This window comes from Triticum urartu, chromosome 2A (genome assembly GCF_056163025.1).
Source record: "Triticum urartu cultivar PI428250 chromosome 2A, HENAU_Tu73, whole genome shotgun sequence".
Taxonomy (NCBI): Eukaryota; Viridiplantae; Streptophyta; class Magnoliopsida; order Poales; family Poaceae; genus Triticum; species Triticum urartu.
Window position 1 is genome coordinate 28,479,807 of NC_141874.1, and position 25,013 is coordinate 28,504,819.

At 42.3% G+C, this 25,013-nt stretch overlaps 2 protein-coding genes across 3 annotated transcripts; one reads left to right on the plus strand and one right to left on the minus strand.

The window, feature by feature from the left end:
* The first annotated feature begins 6,269 nt into the window (after positions 1-6,269).
* On the plus strand, positions 6,270-8,660 carry LOC147983144 (putative F-box protein At4g22165). Of its 2 annotated transcripts, none has more exons than XM_087542858.1 (2): positions 6,270-6,634; positions 6,704-8,660. In XM_087542858.1, the coding sequence occupies exon 2, from the start codon at positions 6,983-6,985 to the stop codon at positions 8,387-8,389; it is 1,407 nt and encodes a 468-aa protein (XP_087398984.1). In that variant the 5' UTR covers positions 6,270-6,634; positions 6,704-6,982; the 3' UTR covers positions 8,390-8,660. The 2 variants fall into 2 exon arrangements, with proteins under 2 accessions (XP_087398984.1, XP_087398985.1); XM_087542859.1 differs by having other exon boundaries at positions 6,710-8,660.
* Positions 8,661-9,021: 361 nt separating this feature from the next.
* On the minus strand, positions 9,022-11,056 carry LOC147983145 (uncharacterized). Its single transcript, XM_087539451.1, has 4 exons — positions 10,324-11,056; positions 9,882-10,028; positions 9,613-9,792; positions 9,022-9,281 (listed from the first exon to the last, which is right to left on the minus strand). The coding sequence occupies exons 1-3, from the start codon at positions 10,885-10,887 to the stop codon at positions 9,634-9,636; spliced, it is 870 nt and encodes a 289-aa protein (XP_087395577.1). The 5' UTR covers positions 10,888-11,056; the 3' UTR covers positions 9,022-9,281; positions 9,613-9,633.
* Positions 11,057-25,013: the final 13,957 nt, after the last annotated feature.

The window sequence follows — 25,013 nt, forward strand, 5'->3', positions numbered from 1 at the left end:
AGACAATCTTCCAGATACTATGCACCAAACTGATTGGTCTGAAATCCCTTATGTCCACTGCTGCCAGTTTCTTCGGCAGAAGAGTGATGTACGCCTCGTTCAAACGAGCAATGCCACAACCATCTCCAGAACTGAAAGTGCGGATAGCTTTGCACACCACCTCTTTGGTTGTTGCCCAGCAAGATTGGTAGAAGCGCAGGGAGAAGTCGTCCGGCCCCGGGCTTTGTCGGGCGGCAGAGTGGTGATTGTTGTCCAAATTTCACTGTTAGAGAAATCGTGCTCAAGGTGCGCCGTGTCCACAGGAGGAAGATCCAGATGTTGGAGGTTCAGGCAGTGCTGAGGCTGCCCTGGGGTGCCAATTAATTTGCTGAAATGCTGAGCGGCAAGATCGTCCATGGCATGTTGGGTAGTGGCTTCAATTCCCTCCTTTTGCAACTTGAAGATGTGGTTCCGGCGCCGTTGTGCACTGGCATAGGACTGGAAAAATCCAGTATTTGCATCGCCTTCTTTGAGCCACAAGAACCGGGATTGCTGCTTGGCAATGGTACGTTGAAGGGAGGCCAGCCCTAGGATTTTCTTCTTGAGTTGTCGGCGCAACCAGATCTCAGCGTCAGAGAGCGACCGCTGATCCATAGCAGCATCCATCAGACGAATGACCTCGTGTGCCATTTGGATTTCACTAGTAGAAAAAGGGTCAAACGTGAAGCACATTAGTGCCGGTTCCAACGGCTAGCCGGGCCGCTCTCATTAGTACCGGTTCGTGGCAAACCTTTAGCACCGGTTCGTGCCACGAACCGCTACTAATGAGAGTGGTGGCAGGATGTTGTCAGTCTGGGGCCCCTCCAGCACCTTTAGTACCGGTTCGTGTCACGAACCGGTACTAAAGGTCGTCTTACATAAACCCTTCGTCCAGCCGAGCTCGCTCTGTTCTTCCCCTTTCCCCTCCCTCTCTGTTCTTCCCCTCTTCCTCTCGAGCTCATCACACATTTTGCCCAAAATTTGTCAAGATTTGAAGGTCCCCATCGATTCAAATGATCACAAAGGTTAGCAACTTTGTCCTTTCATCTCTCATTACTAGATTAGCTCTTGCAATGCTTTATATAGTGTTTAATTTGTGAGTTTAGTAATTTGGGAGGAATTATATGTGCTAGTATTTGATTTATATGCAATTTGAGGTAAAAAAATAACACTTAGTTTGCATATGTAGGTGTGGTTTACTTAGTGCCTTCAAAATCTCCGCCGTAATCACCGTCGATCGCCCGCACCGCCCCGTTGCCGGCACCACCTTGTACGGGAAGGAGTTTGCAGATGACGCAAGGACTATATGGTTTGGTCTAAGCGCAGATGGCATTAATCCTTTTGGGGAGCAGAGCAGCAACCATAGCACCTGGCCTGTGACTCTATGTTTGTATAACCTTCCTCCTTGGTTGTGCATGAAGCGGAAGTTCATTATGATGCCAGTGCTCATCCAAGGCCCTAAGCAACCCGGCAACGACATTGATGTGTACCTAAGGCCATTAGTTGAAGAACTCTTACAACTGTGGAATGGAACAGGTGTACGTGCGTGGGATGAGCACATGGAGGAAGAATTTGACCTAAAGGCGTTGCTGTTCGTGACCATCAATGATTGGCCTGCTCTCAGTAACCTTTCAGGACAGACAAATAAGGGATACCGCGGCGCATGCACACATTGTTTGGACGATACCGACAGTATATATTTGGCTAATTGTAAGAAGAATGTGTACCTGGGACATCGTCGATTTCTTCCGAGCAGGCATCCCGTAAGAAAGAAAGGCAAGCATTTCAAAGGTGAGGCGGATCACCGGACGAAGCCTCGCCACCGTACTGGTGCTGATGTACATGATATGGTCAAGGATTTGAAGGTGGTCTTTGGAAAGGGTCCTGGTAGACAACCTGTTTCGAATGACGCTGACGGGCGCGCACCCATATTGGAAATCTATCCTTTATATTGCCGATGGATCTCTGACTCCACGACGACAGGGCCTTTACGGTTGCTTTCAGTCTATTGAACAGATCCAGAAAGGGGTCAGTCAGGGGTGCAGTGGAGAACCAGCCCGCAACAACAGCTTCTTGAAAACCTGCCATCTTAGGCCAGAAAGATTGGAAGTGGAACCTTTATTTCCTTTGGAAGTTCATGTTCGTTGCCATCAGAAGGGGACAATGGTCAGATAGAGATGTGCATAGGGCCTGATGGAGATGACTCTGATGGGTATAGTCCCACTCCACGGAGGCAAACCATCGGTCGATTTTCTCAAGTGTAGGGGCCCTTCGCTCGTTGCCCCACGTGTATCGTCAACCCACAAGGTCAGATTCCTTGAGCTGTAGGTCATTTAGCAGCCGCCTAAACCTCCCTATCATGCGGCGGTTGATCGGGTCATTGCTTTTGTCCGAAGCATCCGCAATGAGATTGAAGTCTTCCGCTACTGCCCACAGGCCCGGTCTATCCACGCGGACATCTCTGAGCTCTTGAAGGAATTGCACTTTGACGCATCATGTGTCGGGCCATAGACCACCGTGAGATTCTAGCTCGGGGCGTCGAGAAGCCCGAGCTCCACAGTCACCGAGAACGTGTCAACCCTAGATGAGATGACTTTGACCAAAGCAGACTGCCAGGCTACGATGATTCCGCCAGCAGTGTTAACAGCGGGTAGCGCAACAAAAGAATCATACTTCATGCCAAGGACCCTTGAGATGGTGAACCGGTCCACAACTGCCAATTTAGGCTCCACGAAGCAGACAACAGAGGCATTGGTGTCGTCCACGATGGATCGAATGACAGCTACACGACTGGGGTCATTAAGCCCACGGACATTCCACACAAGCACGTTATGATTGCAACAGTTCATTGACATTGGAAAGGCCCACAACCACGATCACGAGGCCGCGCACTCGGCAAGCCAACACCGTCGGCGCCACCGGCACGAACTGCTCCAGTGCGAATAACTTAGTTAGCGTGTCTATGCTTGATGGGGGTAATGGCTCCTTGAACAGGTCAGCGTATCTGGCCACGCAATCCACAGAAGGCTCGTCGTCCATGTGGCAGAAGCCCAATCTGGCCATGAGGACACGTTGCGCGTGTTGCACATAGGATGCTGGTAATCCCTTCGAAACTTTAGCAACTTTGATATATATTAGTGATCAAAGACCATACAAAGTCAATCATACCTTATATTTTAGAAAGGAGGGAGTGCGTGTTATTTTCCTTCCTTCGCCTTAGTGGTTAGGGCAACTCCCATCCTGGCTTCACCACTAAGCCCACGGATTCGTTTTTCCTTTGCCTACTGCTCCGATGTTCGGTGATTGGAAGGGGAATCCCGATGACTTCACTCTGGCTAGTAAGTTTAAGTTCGAATTTTTTTAGTTTTCGTAGGTGCCACACTCGGACGGATTGCAACGCTTCTGAGTTTGTTTGTCTTTCGGGTTTTAATCCTCCTTGAGTTAATTTGTCTGGACGAGGTCGATGGAGATTCGGTGTAGATTTCCGCCATCTACTTGAGACGACGAGGTTAGGGAGGGTATCTCGCCGCGCAAGTGTGATGACGAGATTCATTTTCATGTTTAGCGACGACCGAGATCGAGATCTATTCCAGGATTTAACGACGACGACTACGGCTCCAACGATTTGGTCCTTAGGGGCACGTGCATAAAGATTTCCTGGCTGTTATCAACAAGGTCAAATTGGCTCTAGTAGGGTATCAGCGACAACAACGCGTGGACCACTCGTTCTGGCGCCGGTATTGGTCGTTCAGTGGTCTAGGGACCTTAATGTAATTTTTATTATGTTTGAGCTGTTTTATACTTCTGACGAACTTCTATAAATTCGGATCCTTTTCAACAACAAAAAATGTACGTGTTGTTTTACTTTCCCTTTCCGTGCTTGCCACTTTAACTGAAGGTTACAACAGTGATCCTCTAGCTCAAGAAATACTTATGGCTCTCGCAGTTGATCCCACCAGCAAACTACCTTTTGCATGGCAGGAATGGGTACTGAGATACAATCATACAAAGACAGGATATATGTGAGAGCTAATACTACTGCTCAGTAACACATTTTACAAGCTGTGCATTCTAGTCTAGTGGGTGGCCATTCTGGCACTACAGCCACTTACCACGGAATCAAAACAATATTCGCCTTGCCCAACTTAAAGAATCATGTTGAAGATTACATTATACAATGTACATAATGCCAGCAACCTAAGATGGAACACACTAAGTTACCAGGGCTACTGGAGCCTTTGAAAGTGCCTAAGGACGCCTGGACTATGATCAATATGGATTTTGTGGAGGGGTTTCCCAAGTGAAATACTTATGACTCTATCTTGGTGGTCATTGACAAGTTCAGTAAATATTTGTTGACAACATTTACGAACTGCATGGGTTGCTTGAAGAAGTCATTTTTGACAGAGATCAGAGATCCACTGATCACTAGTCATTTTTGGCAGCAGCTATTCAAACTGACATGTACTCAACTAAACATGAGCAGTGCAAGGTATCCAGAAACTGATGGCCGGACTAAAAGGCTGAATCAGTGCCTTGAAAATTATCTATAGTGTTTTGTTCATGCTTGCCCTCACAAATGGCTTCATTGGCTGCATTTAGCTGATTTTTGGTACAACACATCTTACCATTCAACAGTCAGCACATTCCCATTTGTGGTGTTGTATGGCACACAGTCTCGAGAACTTGGAATCACTTCATTGACTTTCACGCCTTAGACAGAGCTGGATGAATGGATCAAGGCTCTAGCAGACATGAATGTTGTCACTCAACATCAAGTGCAGCAAGCTCAAAAGCACATGAAGCCTCAAGCAGATAAAATGGAACGACAGTTCTCTGTAGTTGATTCAGTGTACCTAAATTGCAGTCGTATGTTCAGATGACAATTGCTCGATACAGCAACCAGACGTTGCTATTCAAATACTTCGGACCATTCCCAATTCTGCAGAAAGTGGGTCCCGTGGCTTACAAATTTCAGCTTCCTGAAACTGGGAAGATTCATCCGGTCGTCCACGTCGCATTACTGAAAAAACGGTTCCTCCAGCATGAGAGGTGTGTTTGGATTTACCTGATGTTTGTGCTAACTCAGCCCAGATGATACAACCGGAAGCTGTCCTGAACCGCCATGTGATCAACCATTCCGAGGGTACTACTGCTCGAATGGACAGAGTTATCTGAAGACTGGGCGACGTAGGAAGATCTCAAAGATGTTCAGAAATGTTAACGCCCACACGTGTGGGCGTTTGCTCATCGTCCACACGCCTCCATCACCACTCATTTTGCCACTATGAATAGATGACATCAGCAGAATTTTTTTTGGTTTTTGGCTTAAAAATGTTGTATCTCCTAAATAAAAAAGCGAACTAAAAATCCGTTTTCACCATTAAATCCGTCTCGACGAGATCTTCAAAACTAGACCCCATGTTGATATGTTTCGACGAATTTTATTTTTTTGCCAGAAGTTGCCACGATGTTTACACTGCAGTTGCCATATGGCTTAAACTAAAGTTGTCATGTGGCAATTTTAGTTTGTAGATCATGGCAATTTTAGTATTTTGATGATGGCAACTCCAGTACTTTGACCATGAAAATTATTTTTTGTATGAACCATGGCAATTTTACGTGCATGTATCATGGCAATTTTAGTTTATGGTTCATGGTAAGTCTAGTTTCTTAATTTTCCGTTTTATAAATGTCAAAATTTACTTTTAAATGTAAAAGAAAATAGCTGAAACGTATCATGGCAACTTCAGTGTAAACATTATAGCAATTCATATGCAACAGACATGGCAACTTTTAATCCAAAAAAATTTCATCAAAACATATCAACATAGGATCTAGTTTCGAAGATCTCATCGCGAGGGATTTAATGGTGAAAACAGATTTTCAATCAGATTTTTTGTTTAAGAGATAAAACATTTTAAAAACTGAAAATCCAAAAAAATTCCTACCTGCATGCATGCGATGAGATGGCAATCCCTTCGCACCACACGTGTGGCAGTTAGCGCGACCCAAGATGTTTGTCTGTCCCCGGTTCATATATAAAATAAACAACATATTAATTTTCTATACTTTTTGTGAGACAAATTAATTTTCTATACTTAATAGTATCATACTACATATCGTGGCGGAGCTTCAGCCACTTCTCTGGGCGGGCCAAAACAGGCCTGGTTAGGAAAATGGCTTCGTGGGCCTGACGCCGTTGACGCCTCCACTCTCAAAAATGGAAAAATGCGAGGACAGGAAAGAAAAAAACCTCACGCCGCTCCACCTCACGCCGCTCCACCGTTCCCACTCCGAGCGCCGCCGTCCTGTCGCCACCGCCGCCGCTGACGGCAGCGCGAAGCAGAAGCCCATCCCGCGGCACGAGTCCCCGTGTTCCCTGGACCCAAAAGCTACTCCACCTCACGCCGCTCCACCGCTCCCAATCCCAGCGCACCCACCACCGCCGCGGCCGGCAGCGCGAATCCAGCTTGCTCCTCCCCGCGGCTCGAATCGCCGTCTCGCTGGCCAAGTTCGGACCAACAAGATCCCCGTTGCCGTCGGAGGCTGGCCACAGTTCGAAGCCAGCTTGCTCCTCCCCGGCCGATTAATCCCCTCTGGTCGCCCGCCGCCGGTTAGTGCTCTTCCTTTCGCCCTTTGCTTGCCGGTGAAGAACATGGAGCGTGACTCGGAATTCCTGCAGGAACAGGCTCGCTCGGAATTCAGCACAAGTCGGAATCTTTGTCGAGTGCCAGTCCGTGTTGTAGCACTAGAAGCGCACTGGGAATCGGATTCAGTCCATATCCGTATTGTTCTTGGGCTCGGATTTGCTTCTCCTACTGGAATTTGAATCGGCTGGTGATCTATCTGTATATAAGTATCGCCAGGAGCCAGCCTTTCCTCTGCAGAAATTTGCGTTCAACTTACTGAATTTTTTGTCAGTTTGGCCCAAGCTGAAGATATCTGCAGAGACTCTGCTCCAATGGAGTCATGTAGTGTTGCCAGGATAATGAGCTTAGGGAAGCTTGCTATACACAGGACGTATTTGTGCACCCTAATCTTCAGAAATTTGCCAAAGCTGCTAGGCTTCACTCCCAGTTCACTGAAGAAATTCTGCAAAGTAGAACATGTTGAGCTACAACTGACCAAGAAGACTACACTGGGCACATTGCCGGAGCTGCCTCCGGACATCTTGATGGGTATCTTTGCCACCCTTGAGATCCCTGACCTCGTGCGTGCCGGCTCTGTCTGCTCCTCCTGGCGCTCCGCATACACAAGCCTACGGAGCCTTGGGCAGTACAATCTCCAGCAGACCCCATGCCTCCTCTACACTTCCGAATCCACCGGTGAGAGTGTTGCGTGCCTCTACAGCCTCGCAGAGAAGAGGTCGTACAAGTTAACCCTCCCAGGGCCGCCTATCCGCACTAGGTGTTTGATCGGGTCCTCACATGGCTGGCTGGTAACTGTTGACGACAGATCTGAGATGCACCTCGTCAATCCCATCACATGTGAACAGATTGCTCTCCCTTCGGTGATCACCATCGAGCAGGTGAACCCCATAGTTGATGAGTATGGTGCTCTCCACAAGTATGAATTCTCATGGCACACTGGAGCCCATGGTGTTTATAGCTCGCCATCAATCTTCGCTCTTGACAAGCTGCGGCATGAACTCCACTATAAAGCGTTTGTTTTCCCTGATACATCCACTGGAAGCTACATTGTCGTTCTCATCCATAATCCAATGCGTCAGCTCTCTTTTGCAAGGGTTGGGGATGATAAGTGGACCTGGTTGCCACCTTATGATGACTATAAGGACTGCACTTACAAGGATGGCTTGTTGTATGCTGCATGCACTTACAAGGGAGAACTTCACACCTTTGATCTTAGTGGCCCTGTGGTCACAAGGAAGACGATTATAAGCATACCCAGGGAGTATGAATGTGAGTACATGTACGTTGTTCAAGCTCCATGGGGTGGTCTGCTACTTATATGGAGGATCTTTGAGGATCATAATGTAGAACCTGAACCTGGGGCATCTGTGTTTTGGAACACTACGGAATATAGAATATATGAATTTGACGCTGCAGGAAGTGAACTTAAGGAAATCAATTGCTTGCGTGACCATGTGTTGTTTCTTGGGCATAATCAATCACTTTGTCTTGGTGCTGAAGAATATCCGTGTCTCAGGGCAAATCATGTCTACTTCACCGATGATAATTCTTTATGGACATGTGGATTGAAAAATGATCACCGTGATATGGGAGTTCTTAACTTGGATGATAACAGCAGGGAGGACCTTGTGTCTCCACAGCTTTGGTCAAACTTTCCGGCTCCAATGTGGATTACACCTGATCTTCGAAAGATGAACTTGGCTTCAGAGGGAGATTGAAGGAAATGGATCGATTGATTCAATGAACCAACTAAGATGTGGCTTGCTGGCTTACTGGGGTTGCGACGTTATCATCAACAAAGTACTGAAGGGACCACCTGGACTGTGTGAAGGTGTACTCATTGCTTGGCCTTGGTCCTTATAGGCCAGAGAGTTCGCTCTGAATAAATAGTTTTTGAGTTTTATCTGTTTGCATATGTTATAGTGATGTAATTCTCCAGAGTTTAATGTGTCAACAGAAAAGTTGAGTGATATGAATACTTATTTGTTCTATGTTCTTGTCATTTTTTTTTCAAATTTCTTCTGCTATTCTTGTGTCGATATCTTATGGTGGTGTGTTAGTATATTTATTGATTCTTCATCATTTCCAAATGATCAGATAAGTTTGTAATCAGTATATTTTCTACTATAATGTCCAGATGGACATGTTACTCTAGTGTAACCCTGATGGGTTTGGTATAATAGCAATGAATTGGAATGATACTATTTCCTTTGAATTGAGAAATTTGTAAGCCTGCATTAAAATGGTACTATTTCCTACCAATTGGGGTAGCAGTATTAAAACACTTATAGATTGTACACAGGAAATCAACCATTCTTCAGTACTAAAATGTTAAGAGATAAATCCGCATCTCAACATACATACATATTTCAAATTTCAACTTCGATATTCATTAAAGCTGTTGTTTCAGAGAGACTTAATTGCAGAACATGAGTCATATTTGCAGTACAAATTATCAAGCAGCACCCAAGATGAGTTTTCTCCTCGTCGTCACAACTACTTTACATTTCTACCAATCGTAAGATCTTTCTTGGCAGTATCACTCTTGTGCATGAGCTTTCTCCTCTCTTTATCATCAAAGCTGCTGGATATCTAACATCAGTTGTAAGCCTGCATATCAGAGCACAATACTTAGCATTCTCCCCCAAAAAAAAGACCACAATATTTAGCAGAGAAGAGACGGTTGCAATTTGGACCAAATTTGGATTATTCGGCACTAGAATCAGCCCAGCAATGCATGTCAATCAATTTACATTATAACCTTTTTCATATATACTAACTAACTTACCTAGTAGATGCAAACATGGCAAAAATTTAGCATTGAGAGACTCAAGAACATACATTCTGATAGGTTGACCAGTTAAACATACATTTATCATTAATCCTTACTAACATCAGCTGCAGAAAAGCTTAATTCAGAAGGAAACAAACCGTAGCCGACCTTTCTTGTGTGCATCAAAGATCAGATGTACCGACGCCACCAGCCTGGGGGGAAATCGTGCAGGAAGCGGCTGTGCAGTGCCAAATCACGTCCTGGACGTACTCGAACATGGCAGCCAGCCACGGGGCAACGGACACTCCCTCCCTCTAACCTGTGAAGATCATGACAGTGCGCAGGCATCTACAAAGAAGATTAAAATTGTAAACAATGTTGGGAACACAGACAAAAACAGTGATGGTGTTGAAGCAAGAGGTGTATGAGTGACTCACCTGCCAAGTAGCAACCGTGAAGTTTTGTGACCGCTGCATTTCAAAGACGCAAAAGTGACAAATTGTTGAATTAGCCGGACAGCTTCTCCTGCAATAGTCGACAAAAAGATCGACTATGTGCCTGGGCACATCCACCCCATCAACAACCTGAAGAGAGGAGGAAATGAAAGATGGTGATCATCTACAGAAGTTTAAACCTTTCTGAACCTTGACAAAACAATATTTCTGCTACAAAGTTTTCTCTGAACCTGACACAAGAACCCTTCCTACGATGTACCATTCAGGATCTACAAAGTTTTCTCTGAACCTGACACAAGTACCTGACACAAGTTTTCTCTGCTACAATATTCAGAATCTACAAAGTTTTCTCTGAATCAAGTGTTTACTCTGTTTTGTAGATTACCACCGGAGGAGGAGGAGAAGGCTGGGGCGACGGAGTTACCACCGGAGGAGGAGGAGAGGGCTGGGGCGGCGGAGGTAGCGGCGGCGGAGGCAGCGGCAGCGAGGGAGGACGAAGTCGACGCCCACGGGGATCGTAGAAGATAGCTGTGCCATGCGCTGTCGGCCTCGGCGGCGTCCTGGGCTCGCCATCGGCGTCTCCGTACACAGCCTCCTGCTGTCGGGCGCGGGCGACGAGGAGTCGGCGGCCGAGGGCGTGGCCGCTGAGCTCCAGACCGCGCCACAGAAGACGAAGAGGGCGGCCGAGGGCGAGCGCGGCGCGCTGCAGGGCGTGGCCGCCGAGCTCCAGGCCGCGCCACAGGAGACGAAAAGGCCGCAGAAGATGGCGGCCTCCGCGCGCCATTCCGCGCCGAACGACGCGGAGGAGATGCCGGCCGCCGAGCGCCACCGCGCGACAGAGCGGCCAAAGCAGAGCGCGGACGGCGGGGCCTCCGCGCGCCATCCCGCGCCGAACGGCGAACCGGAGGCGCTCGCGCAGGGGAAGCCCCTCATCTCCGAGCTGCGCCGCCACGGGGTGCGCCTGGACCCGGCGGGGCCTTCTGGGCATCTCGCCGGCGCCGGGTTTCTTGGCCTGTGCCAAGAAACGCTGTCTCGGGCCAAGAAACGGCTTCTTGTGCCAAGAAAGCTCGAGTTCTTGGCGGCGGGGCCGTCGGGCGGGGGTACGGGGCGAAGAGGGCCGGTGCGCCGCCGACGGTCAGCCGGGTGGGGGTGGACGCGGCGGAGGTGAGCCGGTCAGGCGGGGTATTTTTTCAGAGAAGAGAAAGAGGGAAGAAGGGACGGCCATGTATATATATGAAGCGCTGGTGTTCTCTGTTCGGTTGCGTTCCGGCCCACGAGGGAGGGATTTGGCCCATGTTCCACTTTCTCTCTAGTATCTAAAAAAAAATACAAATTTCACGATAGCAAAAAGTTCCCTCGCGTTAGGGTTTTCTCCTCCCGGGGCGATTTGTTCGCCGCCGTCAAGATGCCCATGAGGTTGTGACCGCCATCACCATGGCCCTGCCGGCACCTCGATAGCAGACTATAGGCGGTGAGCCAATGGTCGACTGCCCCAGAGCCATGCCATGTCACTTATGACGTGCTGACAACGGCCCCTGGTGTTGAAGCCAGAGAAATCGACGTTCTTAGATGTGATGACAACGACCCGAGTGTTGATGATGAATGCACTTGCATTCTTAAGATCTAATAGGAGCCGCAGAAAATAGTAACATAATTTGATGTCGTCGTGAAAGGTATTTATGATGCTCATGAGGTTGCGGCCACCGTCATCGAGGCAACAAAGGTGAAGGATCGGAGATTTCAACAAGGGGAGGGGGTCAGGGTTGAATAGACACTAGTAACTTTTCTTTTCTTGGTTGATTTTTGGGATTACAGAATATTGAGTCCTCTGGCTATTAGAAATTGCTCCAAAACTAACACTCAACATTGACCGGCCTCTAGCCGCTCGTTCGGTGGTGAATCTGATTATTGACAGGCCAACCTTGACCAGTCAGTGATGTTGAAGTTGTCAGGGCCTAATGGCACTATCACAATGGGACTTTCCCAAGACAATTTTGTTGAATGCATGGTTTAAAACTTCGACGATTATTTTTCAGAATTTCGTGAGCGAATTTTTTAGGGTGAGCGGATTTTTTGCATTTCGTTCCATGTCTTTTGGTAGGCTTAAATAGACATGATAAAATGGTCTTCACACGTCGCCCAGAAACACTGTAGTAGATCATTATCAACCTACTCTATAGGTCTTGAGGACAAACTCCCCGGTTGCGACAAGTGTGGCACATGCAATGCTCCACTTGTCACCACAAGGTGAAGTCAAAGTGACCTTTGTAAGGGGTACCCTTATGTAGTGATTTCGGCGAAAAACGACATGCCACTCGCGTGGCTCAGGCCGACAACTGCTACATGGGCCCGTGCCGCGCACGCGAGTCTCCTTCAGCGAATGAGAGCGAGAATGAGCACCTCCTAGCGAGCGAGCGAAGGTAAGTTTTTTTACTTCTTTTTACTTTCAACTAATAAAAATTATGACTTTCGAAAAAAATTCAAATTCTAAAAAACAATTCGCGAAGTTTTTGCAATAAAAAGTTAATCAATACGTAAAATTTCATGATTTCGAAAAAATGATCACAAATTCAAAAAAATGATCACAAATTTTAAAATGATCAATTAAAACCATTTGAGAATTCAAAAAAATTCATCAGTCCAAATATGTTTCTTTATTTTTGTGTGAATTCCTAATATGTTTTTCCTTGGTTTTTTTTCGTTTCCTTCTTTAATTTTCTTCTGGTTTTTTAGTTCTATATTTTTATTTTTCTTTTTATCCGCACATGTCTACATTTTATTACACATTTTACATTTTTATATACATATTAAAAATTTACACATGTTAGATTTTCCAAATACATGATTAGCCCTTTTTCATACTCATGTTTCTTTTCAAATATTTGTAAAAAAAAGTTCAAGTACACAATGAAACATTTTTTGGAATGGTATAATTTTCTAAAACTATGCATTTTTACACTGTATAATTTTTGTTTTGTTAATATCACGAACATATTCTTGAAAACCATGAATATTTTTGAAATGTAACATACTTTTTTTAATAGTAATCCCTAGTGATCTAAATGCTCTTATATTTCTTTACAAAGGGAGTACAGATTATTTTTTATTATTTACAGGAATATTGTTTTACATAGTAGAAAGAATTTTGAAACAAGTGTACATTTTTTAAATGTTACAGAAATTTTTTATTGAATGATTTCATATTTTTAAAATTGTGCTAACTAGTTTTTAAACTATGTTAATATTTTTCATATTCGAAGTAACTTCTTTAAATAAATAGAGCAAATTTCAAAAAGTATTTTTTTAAATATATGTACTTAGAATGTCTCAAAATATAAACAAATAATTATAAAGAGAAAAGAACGAAGCTGGTGAAATAAGGTCACTGGGCTGGCCACTTAGGGCTCGTAAGGCGAGGCGCACCACTGTCGAGACAAACACGCATCCAACATTCTCTGTTGTTGTTTTCGGGTTTCTCTGTTTCCGTCTATCATCAGCGAGGTGTTGAAATCATTAACTGAGGAGTACTCTTTCTAAAGATAATTATCATCTCCTTAGGTTGCAACTAGGAATGTTCCTTTTTCGTAGATTTGTTAATTCAAAATGTTTTACCTCTTAAATTATGCGTCCAAATCATGAACCGTTTCTACCGTTGAATTGAGATCTTCCAAAATAGATCTCATGTTAATAGGTTTCGATGAACGTTTTTCCATGAAAAAAATGGAAGGAAAAAACCGAGCCGGAAGCCTGATTTTCCCCCTCAATTGTTTCCTTTCCGAGTGTGCCTCTCATGGAAGCAAATTTGTGCCTCTCGCGGAAGTGGAAAAATAAATATGTTTTTCCCTCTCGGTGAGGCACAACTATGACTCTGTAGGATCGTAAGTAGGTCTAGGGGTGATTAGACTAATTAACCAAATAAAATCTAGCCTTTTCCCAATTTTAGTTCTTGGCAAAATTTAGCAATTCACACAAATCAAGCAACACCCTACAGATGCAAGTCTAGATAGTAGCCAGCGCAAACTAACAACTTTGCATATGAAACGTAAAGGAGGGATCGGAAAAATCAAACACAATGATGAGACGATGATTTTCGGTGTGGTTCTGATAGGTGGTGCTATCATATATCTACGTTGATGCAGACTTCAACCCATGGAGGATAATAGTTGCACGAGTCCAGGGAGGGCTTCATGCACAAAGGATCCACGCAGAAGTAATCTTATCTATGCCATCATGGCTTCCGTCCATGAAGGACTAGCCTCACTCGGGGTAGATCTTCATAGAAGCACTGTAGTATATAGCGATCAACCTACTCTACATGGATCAGAGATTTCAATAAAGATGAAAGTTGTATACACCCAACTTTTCTTTTCTTAGTTGATTTTTGGGATTACGCAATATTGAGTTCTCTCACTATTAGAATTTGATCCAAAACTAAACCCTCAACATTTACCGGCCTCTAGCCACCTGTTCGGTGGTGAATTTGATTATTGACGGACCAAACTTGACCAGTCAGTGATGATGAAGTTGTCAGGGCCTAATGGCACTATCACAATGGGACTTTTCCCAGGACAATTTTGTTGAATAGATGGTTTAAAACTTCGACGAATGTTTTTCAGAATTTCATGAAACCTCGTTTTTTTTAGGGTGAGCGAATTTTTTGCATTTCGTTCAATGTTATTGGTTAGGCTTAAATATTCATGAAAAAATGGTCCTCAGATTATCAGATCATAGTAATCAGCATGTCGATCAGATACACTGTAGTAGATCATTGTCAACCTACTCTACAGGTCTTGAGGACAAACTCCCCGGTTGCTACAAGTGTCGCACATTCAATGCACCACAAGATGAAGTCAGAGTGACCTTTGTAAGGGGTACTCTTATGTAGTGTTTCGGCGAGAAGCGACACGTCACTCGCGTGGCTCAAGTCGACAACTGCTACATGTGCTTGGGTCGTGCACGCGAGTCTCCTCCAGCGTACGAGAGCAAGAGCGAGCATCTCCCAGCGAGCGAGCGTAGCTGAGTTTTTTTTACTTCTTTTCATTTTCAACTAATAAAAATTATGACTTTAAAAAAATCAAACTTAAAAAAACAATTCATGAAATTTTTGCAATAAAAAAATTAATCAATACCTAAAAGTTCATGATTTTGGAAAAATGATCACAAATTCAAAAAATTATCAATTAAAACCATTTGATAATTCAAAAAAATTCATCAGCCCAAATATGTTTCATAATTAATTCTTTTCGTGAATTCCTAATATGTATGTCCTTGGTTTTTTTCGTTTCTTTATTCGGGTTTTTTAGTTTCTATATTTTTATATATTTTTTTCAGCACATGTCTACATTTTAGTACACACTGTACATTTTTCGTATACATCAAGAACATTTCTTTATACATATTGAACATATTTTAAAATATATGTTCTGATATCTATTTCTTCATACACATTTTACATTTTTATATACATATTTAAAAATTACACATGTTATAATGCAAATACATGATTAGCCCTTTTTCATACACATGTTGCATTTCAAATATTTGTTAAAAAGTTCAAGTACACAATGTAACATTTTTTGGAATGGTGCAATTTTTAAAACTATGCATTTTTTACACTGTATATATTTTTTGTTAATATCACCAACATATTCTTGAAAATCATGAATACTTTTGGAAATGTAACATACTTTTTTAATAGTTATCCCACCGTAAGAAAAAATATAAGAGCATTTAGATCACTACTTTAGTTATCTAAACGCTCTTATATTTGTTTACAGAGGGAGTACAAATTATTTTTTATGAATTACATGAATATTGTTTTACATACTAGATTTTTTTGAAACAAGTGTACATTTTTCAAATGTCACAAACATTTTTATTGAATGATTTCACATTTTTAAAATTGTGTGAACTAGTTTTGAAACTACGTTAATATTTTGCATATTCGAAGTAACTTCTTTAAATAAATTTAGCAAATTTAGTAAATTATTTTTTAAAATGTATGTACATCGAATGTCTCAAAATATAAACAAATATTTATAAGGAAAAAAGAACGAAGCTGGTGAAATAAGGTCACCGGGCCGGCTACTTAGCGTGCTCGTAAGGCGAGGCATACCACTGTCGAGACAAACGCACATCCGACATTCTCTGCTTTTTTTCAGTGTTCCATTTACATCTGTCGTCAGCGAGGTCCTGAAATCATTAATTAAGGAGTACCCTTTCTAAAGATTACTATCATTGCATCAGGTTGCAACTAGGAATATTTCCTTTTTTCGTAAATTTGTTTATTGAAAATGATTTTTCTCTTAAACCGTGCGTCCAAATTGTGAACCGTATCTACTGTTGAATTGAGATATTTGAAAATGGATCCCATGTTAATAGGATTCGACGAATTTTTTTTCCACAAAAAAACAGAAGGAAAATACCGAGCTGGAAGATTGTTTCCCCAACTTTTTTCCTTTCCGAGTGTGCTTCTCGTGGAAGTAAAAAAAGAAATATGTTTTTCCCTTTCGGTGAGGCACAACTATGCCTCTGTGGGATCGTAAGTAGGTCTAGGGGTGATTAGACTAATTAACCAAATAAAACCTAGCCTTTTCCCATTTTAGTTCTTGGCAAATTTTAGCAATTCACACACATCAAGCAACACCCTACACATGCAAGTCTAGATAATAGGTAGTGGAAACTAACAACTTTGCATTTGAACGTAATGGAGGGATCGGAGAAATCAAATACAATGACGAGACGATGATTTTTGATGTGGTTCTATTAGGTGGTGCTATCATACATCTATGTTGAACGAGACTTCAACCCACGAAGGGTAACGACTACACGAGTCCAGGGAGGACTCCATCCACAAAGGAGGGTACCAACTTTTCTTTTCTTAGTTGTTTTTTGGCATTACGAAATATTAAGTTCTCTCACTATTAGAATTTGATCCAAAACTAACCCCTCAACATTGAACGACCTCTAGCAACCCTAGCCAGCCCGTCAGAGCTGAATCTGGTTATTGATGGGTCAACTTTGACCGGTTAGTGATGGTGAAGCTATCACAATGGGACTTTCCCAGGACCATTTTGTTGAATTCATGGTTCAAAACTTTGATGGAATTTTCAGAAGTTCATGAAATCTCGTTTGTTTTGAGGGTGAGCTAAAATTTTGCATATTGTTCAACTTTTGTGGTAGGCTTGAGTATTCATGATAAAATGGTCCTCATATCATAGTAATCAACATACTCTGCAGGTCTAGAGTTTGAGTACCAGAAGACTCATTTCTATTTAAATTTGTGCCAAATAAAATTCTACCGAAAATAGTAAGCTTGCCAAGCTTCGAAACTGGGACAACGGATATTTGCATACCAAACTCACTGGTAGACCAGAACAAGTCTTACATACTAAAGGCGCTAAGGATTCCCTTTATGAATGTGTTCTCAAAATTTTCCAAACTTAGACAAAAAATTATGAATTTGTTTGAAATTATTTTTGAATTTACCAAATATTCGGCAATTTAAGGGTCACCGAAATTTCAGAATATTTCAACAATTTTGAGGGTCAATGAAATTTTTACCCAATCAAAATATTTTTCCTTGCTTGAATGGGATTGCCAAATCTACGAGATGACAATAGTAAGCCAGTCGTGGGCACGCCCAGCTTGACACGACACAACATACATATCACGCCCTTATGTAAGGAGGTCAACAGCCTCAATCATCAGAGAAGAGGGAACCGCAAGTTACCACGTTACTACCCCGGCCTCCACCAGCCCCGAATTGAAGCCCAGGATTTGTTTTCAAAGTTGTGTACTTTTGTCAAACTCTTGATTTTTGAATACTTGAACTTTTAAAATTCGTGAATTTTCTGTAAATTCATGATTATTTTTCGAGATTCAATTTGTTTCAAAATAAATTCAACTATATATGTGATTCATGTTGGTGAGTAATTATGCTCTAGTAAGAATATTGGTGTTAAGATTTGTGATTCCCTATGCAATCACGAAAGTGAATAGTTATGCAACGAAATTACATCCTATTTGTGGCGCATTATTCAGTGTTAGTTATGTTCAATGCATGTTAATGATCGTTTTCATTTTTTGGTTGGTCACTTCTCAATCTATTTGCTATCATTCATTTGTACTAAGTGGGAATGCTTCTTGTGCATCCAACTCCTTAAACCAAAGTTGTGCAAAATGAGTCCACTATACCTACCTATATGTGGCATTTCCATGTCGTTCCAAGTAAACTTGTATGTGCCAACTCTAATATTCAAAATGAATTTCCATTTTGTGTGCCCATACCGCTCATGAAGCGGCAGGGGGTGGCCAATATTTTCCATGCTAGGTATGTTATTCTTAAGATGAGTGTTTATTCACTTGTCATTCCACGAGAGTGTGGCAGGTATAGGAATGCACAGTCCCAAAATGATTTTTTAATATGTTGTTAATAATAAATTACTTGAAAAGTGTTGGTATGGAAGACATCCGTGGATATGGCTAGCCATGGATTGTGTAAGAATGGTGGAAAAGAAATAAACTTTCTTTTCTGTTTAGGAACCGCCTATGATTTATCTAGCATGGAAGATATTGGGAATTCTCGGTCGTTTTCGTTGTCAGGAAAAGCATGCCTCTCAAAATAATTTTACTCTCAATTTAATCTATGACCTCTAGCACCTCTACAAATCTCTGTTTTCCTCTACGAAGGGCCTATCTATTTACTTTTATGCAATCTTAATTTTAATTTTGAGTCTCTATCTTCTCTTATAAAGCACCAACAAGGGAACACTATTATCATACTTGTGCATTGTATGTAGCTAATATTTGAGTGTGTTTCATGGAAGGATCAATGATTGAGCATAATGGGCTAGGGATAACTTTCTTTAGCGTTGATATTTTGAAAGAAATGGTTGCTTGTTGATATGCTTGAGTAGTAATGTCTTCATGTCAAATTATAGACTATTGCTTTGATTCATTTGAAGTCCAAATATCCATGCTACAAAAGAAAAGAATATGTGATGAACATGTTAGGTAGCATTGCACATAAAAAATTCTGTTTTTATCATTTACCTACTCGGGGATAAGCATGAATTAAGTTTGGGGATGCTTGATACGTCTCCAACATATCTGTAAATTTTTTTATTGTTTCATGCTATTATATTATCAATCTGGGATGTTTTATATACATTTACAAGCAACTTTATATCATTTTTGGGGACTAACCTATTAGCTTAGTGCCCAATGACAGTTGTTGTTTTTTGCTTGTTTTTGGTTTCATAGAATATTAGTACCAAATGAAGTCCAAATGCCATGAAACTTTTTGTAGATTTTTTCTAGACATAAGAGACACTAGAATATTTGAGAGAATACCAGACGTGGGAGCATGGGCCCACCACCCACCAGGGCGCGCCCTGATGGGTGGTGGGGCCCACGTGGCTCCGTTTGACCTAACTCCGCCTCTGTAAATTCCTAAAAATGACTCAGACAGAACTATGGTTTCTAGGTTAAACTTCAGTCCTTCAGAATGAACTTATTATTATGCAGGATCTAAGACTGAACAATCTCATTGTTGATATAATTCAGATCAATCTTATTTTCCTTGTTTTTATTTTTTCTTCATTTTTCATCGTTTTTATTCATTTCTTCCTTGGTTTTCATTGGTTGCCGTTGGTTTTTCACCTTATGTTTCCGTTGTTTTTTCACCGCTTTTCTTTGTTTGTTTCTCAATTTTGACTGTTTTCTGCTTTTCTTTTTTTGTATGTTTTTCTCGGGTTTTATTCAGTTCTTTCCTCATTTTCACCGTTTTTATGGTTTTTTCTCCTTTTTATTTTGTTTCCTTCTCGGTTTTCATTGTTTTTTTTCTTTTTGTTCTTTCTTAGTTTACTTTGTTTCTTTCTTGGTTTTCATCGATTTTTTTGTTTTTCTTTGTTTCTTTTGCATTCTATGTGTTTTATATATGTTATGAACATTTTTCTAATACATGATTAACATTCCTAACATACAAGTTTAACATTATTTTAATATATGGTCAACACATTTTCCATACATAATTTTAATATTTTAAAATGCTTGATGAACATATTTGAAATACAAGATTAACATTTATTGCATACATGGCCAACAATTTTTCTATACACATGTAACATTTTTCAAATGCTCGATTAACATTTTGGCAAATGCAGTACCAATATTTTTTAATACACGTTCAACTTCTTTTTATGTACATTTAACAATTTTGAAATTCTTGATTATAATTTTCATATAAAATTTAATAGTTTCTGAATAAATACAAGATTAACCTTTTCTAAGACATGGTAAGCATTTTCCTGTACACATTTTAAAATTTTAAAATGCTTGAATAATATTTTTAATTAATTATTTAACATTTTTTCAAATGCTTAACTTACATTTTTTACATACATGATAAGAAAATTTCACACAGATTGTACATTTTTGTATACATTTTTTGTATTCATGAGAAACAATTTCTCTATATACATTTAATATTTTTCAAGTGCTTGGTTAACATATTTTTAAATGTTTATGTAAATTGTTCTTGTAATATATTTATTTACAATATTGGGAAGTATAAACGATATAAATCAATCAAACGCATGAATAGAAAGAAACGAGGCCGTGGCCTCCCGCGTGCCTGGGCCGGTCTATCGGTCTCTCCCTTGACGTGAGGCTTTCTTACATCTCGTTATAAGTGAGACATATGGGCCCCCGTTGCATCAAATGATGTATAGACGCTCCTGAGGACTGCCTTGGCTTCACGGGCTCATGGCCGCTCTAGAAAAACTTGAAAATAGGAGGGAAGTAAAAAAACTACTTTGTCTCAAAAAATGTAAAAGAAGTGCCTAGAACTCATCTAGATTTTTTTACTCTATAAACACATCTAGATGAGATGTACTTTGGTCTTATTCAGCTGAAATCAGCTCATTTTCTTTCCCAACCCGTAATTGTGTGGACAATCACCATCCTGATTCCCCATGGTTGACTGGGTTATTGTCTGTTGTGATTGCCGATTTTGGGCTTTTTATTTGTTGGCTCGTAGTTTGTAATTTGGGCATAGTTCCCTTTCCCCCTTTTTACATCGTGCGCATGAATCACGTCTTTGATATTGTACAAGAACACTAGCCAATACTTAGCGATTAATCAAATGAGTCGCTGGATGGAAGGTGCAGATTACTAGTTACAATGCTTACACTGGTTTGTTCCCCGGTCCGCCATTTTGATGTTGTAGAAGAATAGTGCAAAAAAGAGGAGTCCAACAAAAGCAGCTACTAAAGGCGCCCTAGATGACGAAAAAATCATTTCCTTCACTGCATTGTTCTTCTACCTCATATGCAAGATAAAAGAAAGCTTTTGTTTTGGGTTGTTGTCTGCTGGGTTGGTAGTACTGCATGTGCAAAAAATGTTCATGAATTTGAAAAAATTATGCTCGGACTAAAGAATGTTTGCACATCTGGAAAGAATCACCAAATTTAAATGACCATGATTTTTTAAAGAAGAAGAAGAAGATTAGCCGCTAGTTGCAATCGATTGGGGGTCATTGAAGTTGTAGTTAGGGTGGCAATACTTGCAGTCGCGTAGCTGACCTATGCAGTTGCATTTGGATACAACGCTTGCAGTTACAACTTCTAGTGGTGGACATGCAATTAGCGAGGAAAAACACTACCGGGCCCGATTGTAGTCCCATTGGGGGCATGCAGTTGCACTTAGGTTGCAACACTTGCGGTTACAACTCTGTTGGTGGACATGCAACTGGCTGAAAAGACTATTTTTTTAAAAAAAATTGAAACACAATACACGGTTTTGATATATTACACAAATAATACGGCGTCGACTTGGGGTAAGCCGACTGGATCTACACGTAGCCGATTAGGGTCCAGTCGGTTTAGGCCGACTGACCAGTCGGCTTAAGCATTGCCTCTAGTCGGCCTTGGGTAAGCTGATTACCCTCTAGTCGGCCTCCCGTAAGACGAATGGAACTAATCATCTTACCCGTGGCCAATTAGTTACAATCGACTTAGGCTAAGATAGCAGCTACATGTCACCAAATTTATGAGCCAATGGAACTATATTTCGGACCATAATTTCCCACCACCCTCGCTCGAGCCTGGCCTAATTTTTCGCAACACTTTTTCATAATATGTTCCCGGCAACCCTTTCCCACCATCTTCTTTCCTGCCAACCCTTCCTTTCCTGCCAACTTCTTTCCCGCCAACCCTTTCCCTGATCTTCTTCCCCCCCAACCCTTCCATTCCCACCATCTTCTTTCCCGCCAACCCTTCTGTTCCCGCCTTCTTCTTTCCCGCCATCTTTCTCTTCTCAACCTATAACCCCCCCCCATACACAAAGGTTGGTAAGCAGTGCATTGTAGTCTCGTCAAGATGTCCGATTATCCTTTCAATCATAGTTTCCACCCGAGTATGGCGAAACGTCTTCTGAGGTTAGCCAACAATTTCAAGAGAGACAATAGGATAGTTCCATGGGACGAACTCATCAGTAATGACACCATACTGAATGAGTTGGGTCATGCATTGAGTAGGTGTAGGTGGCCTGCAAGGACCTTTGAGGATATATGGAAAGAACTTCTCAGGTTGCATCGAAGGGGGAAGAAGCAAAAACATAAGAGTGCAACTTTCCTAAGGATTGCAGCAGAACATACTTATTTATGGACTGCCGACAGCGAAGACGAAGACGATATCTTCATGCCGAGCACCAATGCCAAGACACCCGCATCGTCGAAGGGCAAGAGTGCCTCATCGTCGAAGGGCAAGAGTGTTGCATCGACGGAGGATGACGATGATGTCTTCATGTAGTTTGTATGCTGTATTATTTAAGCTCAGTCGTACCATTTAATTCTGATGTACTTGTATCTTAATTATCTGTAGCAGTATCTTCGGAAATGTAACTCGATTAACAATGCGAATGAATAGAAATATATCTCTTGCATACATAGGTAGAATATGTCTATCGCATACATACATAGCTAGATATAAGTCACACACATACATAGGTAGAATATGTCTCTCGCATACATACATAGCTAGATATAAGTCATACACATACATAGGTAGAATGTGTCTCTCGCATACATACATAGGTACCGCTCAACCCATCCCTCGTGTATCTTCCAGTCTTCCTTTTGAGTGCGAGTGGCCAGCGCCTCAAGCTTTGCGCTCAGAACCTATCGCAGCACGATGCTTTCTTTCAATGTCAGGACTAAGCAACCACATTCCCGCCATTCTTGCACATACAAATTTTAAACACAGTGCCACACTTAATGCAAATTTCAAACATAGTGCCACACTTAATACAAATTTCAAACATAGTGCCACACTTAAAACAAATTTAGAACCTAGTGCCACACTTAATACAAATTTCAAACATAGTGCCACACTTAATACAACTTTAGAACTTAGTGCCACACTTAATACAAATTTCAAACATAGTGCCACACTTAATACAAATTTAGAACTTAGTGCCACATTTAATACAAATTTCAAACACAATGCCACGCAGCCTAGCTTCTTCCTCTCCCTCTTCCTCCTCTTCCTCCTCTTTCTCCTCATCCCCGGTTGCCTCATCCACGCCTAGTACCATGCAGTGATGAAAGTGGGACAATTAGTGTCCCTATGACCAAATTCATTGCATAAAATGCATTGCATAGTGGCGCCTCCCACTTCAGATTCATCCATATCATTCTGGATGCACCGACACTGTCGTCTACCTCTACTTGTACGCATATTCTCTGGGTCTGAAATGTACCGCTACCCACACGGAGGTTTTTAGTATGCATGATAGTGGGTTGTTCATGAGGATCATTATTAACAAAATCATCAAACTTTCCCCCAAGATTTTTCCTATCCTTTTCAATGATAACCTCCCCAAATTCGGACATGATGGCAAGAAACCAAACTAGCACACAAGCAAACAAAAAGCAAAGGGGGAGAGGAAAACGAGATGCAAATGGAAAATAGTGCCATAGCGACCCCGCGCGCGCGTGCGGCCGCATGCTACTGAGCTCCACGTTATACTGCCTGCAAAATTGCTGTGGGCGGCGCTTAATTGGAGGAGGGGGCAGTGTTTTCGGTGGAAAGGTGTCGCGCCGTCGGTCAGGGCATGTGGGACGGGAAAGGAGGAGGATGGTGTGGGTGGGGTGTGGATTACCTGACCATATCGACGAGGCCGCGCAGCAAGAAGAAGGGTCGGCAGCGAGGAGGCCGTGCGACAATATGAAGGGTCACCGGCAAGGAGGCGGCGCTGCAAGAAGAAGGGTAGCCGGCGAGGAGGCAGCGCTGCAAGAAGAAGGGTCGTCGGTGAGGAGGCTGAGCTGCCAGTAAAGCAGCAGTGAAGGTTTGAACTTGGAAAGCAAGGAGGAACAGTGGAAATGTGGCTTTTGGTGGGAGGGAGGGGGCGGGGAGATAGATATTTCCGCGATGGCAAAAAAATTTCGCTTGGTGCCGCGAGAAACTGGCGCGCAAGTGTGGTTCAAGAGGGCGCGGTGGACTGTAGACGACGAAGCTTCCTGTGTAAGCCATACAACACTAGTAGAAAACGGAGCTTTAAAACCGGTTCGTAAGGGCCTTTAGTGCCAGTTCCATAACCGGCACTAAAGGGTGGGCACTAAAGGGCCCCCCCTTTAGTACCGGTTCGGCACGAACCGGCGCTAAAGTGCCACCACGTGGCGTGAGCTCACGCCCTGGTATGGGGGACCTTTAGTACCGGTTGGTGTTACCAACCAGTATTAAAGGCCTTTTTTTGAATTTTTTGGAATTTTTTTTGATTTTTTTTATTTTTAATTTTTCTGAATTATTTGATGATTTAGTCTCTAATCACCTCTCTTAACTGCTCAAGTGTGGATCACTCATTCCAAATCGCCTAACTTCCCGGCCGGTCACCCATCCTCTCACTCCCCCAGCCTGAGCACGCTTAACTTCGGAGTTCTATTCCCCCTACATTCCAAGTCTGCACTTGTTGTTTTCCTGACAAATGTAAGTTGTCAATCCTATTAACCCTCAGCAGTTTAGCTTGAGCATTAGGTCACACGTTTCACCGTTTGAGTTTGAAACTATTATTCTAAAAAACAGTAATTATTTAGTAACACTAATATTTCTTGAA